The sequence below is a fragment of the Ictalurus punctatus genome, chromosome 20 (assembly GCF_001660625.3).
Source record: "Ictalurus punctatus breed USDA103 chromosome 20, Coco_2.0, whole genome shotgun sequence".
Lineage (NCBI taxonomy): Eukaryota > Metazoa > Chordata > Actinopteri > Siluriformes > Ictaluridae > Ictalurus > Ictalurus punctatus.
Window position 1 is genome coordinate 522,727 of NC_030435.2, and position 5,000 is coordinate 527,726.

General features: G+C 42.9%; 1 protein-coding gene across 2 annotated transcripts in view; it reads left to right on the forward strand.

The window, feature by feature from the left end:
* The window catches only part of mre11a (MRE11 homolog A, double strand break repair nuclease), a 31,284-nt gene that overhangs the window by 16,873 nt on the left and 9,411 nt on the right, over nt 1-5,000 (forward strand). For both annotated transcript variants that reach the window (XR_008393062.1, XM_017495825.2), the window contains exons 15-17: nt 1-114; nt 1,788-1,871; nt 3,080-3,129. The exon at nt 1-114 is cut by the window's left edge and continues 88 nt beyond it. Coding sequence is in view for 1 of the 2 variants with exons in the window: in XM_017495825.2 (XP_017351314.1) it covers nt 1-114; nt 1,788-1,871; nt 3,080-3,129 (248 nt within the window). In the remaining variant the exon portion in view is untranslated. The remainder of the gene's footprint in view (nt 115-1,787; nt 1,872-3,079; nt 3,130-5,000) is intronic.

Below are 5,000 nucleotides of genomic sequence, written 5' to 3' on the forward strand. Positions count from 1 at the left end.
CCATGGATTCCGATGAGGACGATGCTCCGATGCCGCCGGTTCGGGGAAGAGGGCGGGGCTCAAGAGCGAGAGGAGGGAGGGGCCAAAGTGGTGCATCAAGAGGAACAGCACGAGGTATATACACACACAAACGCGTACACACTCTGGCCAACAGTCCAACACGACTCTGGCACTTTGTCCTCCATGTTTGTTTTTCTGAGCTGCAGTCTGATTGGTCAAGCGGTAAAATCACGTGTAATGTCACTAGAAGCATTTTCAGGGGCCAAGCACCCGGACTCACTGACTCGCATTCAAAAGTTATGACCATAAACATACTTTCAAAGTCGATTTTTTTCTCCTCGCGCTGGGCCTTTTTCACCACGTTGTGCGAGTATCTGCACCAAACTTATATCAGGCTTATAGTGTTCATTTTTTTAGTTGAAAATTGCTCCATGGAAATGCTATTTGATATGAAACGCTGTCAGTCGTGCCGTGTCTGTATAATAGCTCGTTAAAAGGATGGAATGGCAGTAGATGGTGTGAGACCAATTTGGTGATGATCGGACAAAATTTCGTGGAGGAGTATCGATAAACCGGCTATTGACAAATCGGAAACTCTTTTGAACTCGTCTCCACCCAGAGAACGCCGGGATGCCTGGACACACGGTTCAAAAGTTATGATTGTAGATGTACTTCCAAACTAGCCCAAAATTTGACCCGATGGTGGCGCTAGAGCTTTGGCAGTACTTGGCCAAAATTTGCTCAGAATGTTCCTTAGACCCTCCCTAATCAGTGTGCCGAACTTCACAACTTTTGACCAGACGGTTCTATGGGCTGCCGTAGACACGCTAACCAGAAGAAGAAGAAAAGCTAGATTCAGTACAGAGTGCCTGCGCACCTACAGGATAGGAGTTCATTTTCTAAAAAAATAATCTCTCTCGATGGTTAACAGTTTGACACAGCTTGGAGCGACATAACCAGTGTTGCCTAGCAACCGGTGGAAAACCGTTATTAGATATAACATCACGGCTAGGAGGATTTTCAGCCAATCAGAACTAAGCGTTGTGTAATATTCCGTATTAATGATTACTTTTAAGCCGAATGTGCGGTGTGAGCGAGACTCTACGTGACTGACTCATCATCTTACAGAGGCGATCTCTCACCAGCTGAAACATTTCACACCGTAAATGTCCGGGGTTTTCGACGTCTGATTGCAGCTAATTAACATCAGTAGAATTAATTCCACTCACACTGCAGGGAACAAACAGCAGAGAACCGAGAGAAATGAAACCTGCTGCTACAATTCTCTCCAAAACTCATCAATTCAGTTCAGATTTCATGAAACACACACACACACACACACACACACACTAAAACTGAGATTGGAATTTATTTATTGAGACAAGCCCGTGTTCTACAGAATGTTTCAGGAAAGGATCTGAATTCTTGTGATTTGTTTTAAATTCTATGTCAGATTTTAAAGTTGAATTCATTCAAATGAAGTTTTTATGTAAGATATTCTGTTGTACAAAATTCAAACGTAAACGTAGATTTGGATTCAAATCTAAACAACGATGTGTTCGAGCACTTCAGAAAATAAACAAGAACGTTTCAGCCAATCAGCAGTCAAGAAACCAAAACACTGCATAACCTGAGTTTAACATTTCATTTGAGTTATTTTTTCTAAAGCTATATATAAAATGATTATGCCAGCAATTTGATGTACAATGTGTGTGTGTGTGTGTGTGTGTGTGTGTGTGTGTGTGTGTGTGTGTGTGTGTGTGTGTGTGTTCTATTTCACTCTGCAGGAGCTGGATCTCAGGCAAGTCGAGGTGGGAAAGGCCAAAAAGCAGCTTTTTCAAGTCTGGGTAAAAGCAAGTCTATAGTGGATGGTGAGATATATGCACACACACACACACACACACACACACACACACACACAGAGTGAGAAACCCCTCTCTACATATTTACTGTATTTTTCAAGCTATAACTGTTTAGATTTAGATGTATTTAGATTTGAGAATTTGATTTGTTCAGTTCTTTATTTGTATCTTATATCAACATAAACAAACATTATTATTATTATTATTATTATTATTATGTGAAAACGTAGTTGTTATTTTGTAGTCTGTGCATTGTGTTTCTCTATTGTGATATATTTTTATATTTATTTATAAATATAAATATTATTTATTATTAAATATTAGTATTTATATATCAACTATTAATAAATATCAAAGTAAATAAAATATATACATCCAAACTGAACCAAAAAGTAACTCTCAACAAATAAAAATAGAGATGGACAAAATGGATTAAAAAAAAAATAACACTTCAAATAACGCAACAAAATTTGTCACAGTTTTTAATTTCGCCTCTAGAGGCCGCTCTCGTACAGTATAATGAGCGCGGACTCTTCTCAGCCGGGAAACGGTATCGTGTGGGTTTCTGCTGAGGAGCGGTGGTTCCAGCAATCAGTTATCGATTCGATTAATCTGCAGCACCGATCAGTCGCTGGACTTCCGTTACAAAGGTCAAGTCAAAAGAGAAAAGTGTCATTGTTAATTACAGTTATTTGTAGACTTTTCATCGTCAGATCAGATTTAGTAAGAGAAGCGGTGTTTTTACCCAGGAGTCATTTCTTTTAAGCACTGACCAGATGAGATGTGGGAGTTTATCCGCTCAGCGCTCTTCACAGGGATCAAATCAAAACCCTTTTTTCCTGTCCATCAAATATTAATCAAAAGTTATAAATATAAGATGTTCAGACGGGACGAGGAGATCGGAAGAGTTCGGGAATTTCTCTGCTCTCTCATTTAAATTTCTAATCTTTCATTTTTTTCTGGTTTTAGTTCTTTTAAAACCTCTGAGAGACGGAGAGAAAAGAACGTGTGTGTGTGTGAGAGAGAGAAATGAACGTGTGTGTGTGAGCGAGAGAGAGAGAGAGAAATGAACAAAGGAACACAGGAGGTGATGTAAAGGAGTGGAGAAGTTGTTCTGGTGTCGTATGGTTTTTATCTGAAACACGGCCGTTCTGCACACGTCACGTCTTTATTTATTCATCCTGTTCACGAGTTCGATTTTTCCCTTTCCTCCACAGCCCTGCAGGCTCCGAGAGGATCCCGAGGTTCCACAAAATCCTACGAGGAGGTACACGCACACACACACACACACACACACACACCCACTCTCACACAATTCAGCGATCAGCAGTCTGGTTCATTTTCACACTGATTATCACCTTGGAGTGTGAATTATTAAAACTTCCTCTCATTGTGTTGTTAGTATTCAGTTGTGACCATCCTGCTAAGTGGAGCCACACACACACACACACACACACACACACACAGCCATTTGATGGCTTATTGTCTTCCTGAAAACATCTAAAGCACATCATTATGAATTAATTGACACCCCCGTGCTGTCGAATCCTGGATCGTGATTGGTCGGTGTTAAAGGTGTTGAGGAATTTTCTAGAACAGCGGCTCTGACAGGAGCGCAGCTGCAAATCACAGCTTTATTCATAATTAACGCGCTCGTTCGGATTCGTTATCGTTTCCATAGTAACGGCTGGTTCACGGCGACTCGTATACGGACGCTCCGCTGATGATAAACAGATGATAAAATAATTGTTGATATTTTGTGAAAGGAAAATATATTTTCCATAACGTAACACATTTAGAAGGAGTCTCCAGTGTCGGAGGTAGAGCTGCAACTTGAAGTTTTCCGACATCGTCAGGACAGAGGAGTTTACGCTTGTTTGCGGTTTCTCGCCAGCACGCCGAGCTGCCATGAGTTTTTATCTTATTTAAAGGGTTAAGAGGGGCTGGTGAGGTATGGGGTTATAGATTTGGCGAGGGTATTGAACGTAACTTTTCAGAAAAACGAACATAAACGTTAGTCCCGTGGTGAGGGAACGACAGTCTGTAGCTGCTCTGACGTGAGTGATTAGCTCGGGCTTCCTGAAGGAACGTCATCACACACGCTGGCATGCGTTCACGTGTCGAACGTGTTCCTGTTGAGTTTTGAGAGACGGTGAGGACCGACCGCGGCGAGGAGCCGGGTGAACCTGATCTATCAGAAACATGAGCGCATCAGGAACTCCACCCAAATTATTATCGATCTCCTGAGAAAGCAGTCCCTCTGCAGTGAAGCGATCGACTTGTTTTCCTTTTCGTCTTTAATCAGATTCCAGTGGAGATGAAAACGACTCGAGCTGCTGAGCAGAAGTGCTCTTTTCTTTCTGATGCTCTTATCCTGTAGCACTGAACCCTCCTGAGGTCGTGCTTCATTTCTATTGGCTGAAATCGCTCGCTGGGCCGTTAACACACAGGTTATTTATTGTTTTTTAACATTTTTTTAGCAAAATCGCAAATTCGAAGCAGCTCTGCGCTCTTTCACGGAGGTGTTTGTCGGTACACGAGAGCTTTTCGCTGTACTCGTGTTGGCCGCACGTGAATGGAAGACGGTTTTGGCTGAATGGGCGTCGTGGTGATGTCACATGACGCGTCTCGGCCCGAATCTGCGGTACTTTTGAAAGATCGCAGCTCCTCAGAATATCACGGAGTGCATTTGATTTTCATTCCTGTGATCTCGGAATCCTGGAGCAACCGGTCTCGCTCGCCTCGGTGTAAACAGCGTTTAAAATCTGAAATCCCCGAGTGCGTGTGAATCGATGCCGACTCGGAGAAACCGCTGTAAATGGAAACTCCATTTTAGGGTCGATTCATTATGTGATATTCCTAGCTGTAGTACGGAGGTGGAGGCAGGGGTGGAGGCAGAGGCGTAGGTAGAGGCGTATGTGGAGGCGGAGGCAGAGGCAGAGGCGGAGGCGTCCTTGTCAGAGTTCGACTTCTCCTTTAGTTTGACTTCGTGTTCATGTACACGGTTAATGCCTCTGGCAGGATAGAGGTAGGTTTTTCCTCGGATAATTGAGCTGGGAACGATGGTATCACAGCCACAGGGAAGCGCTCACACACACACACACACACACACACACACACACACACACACACACACCC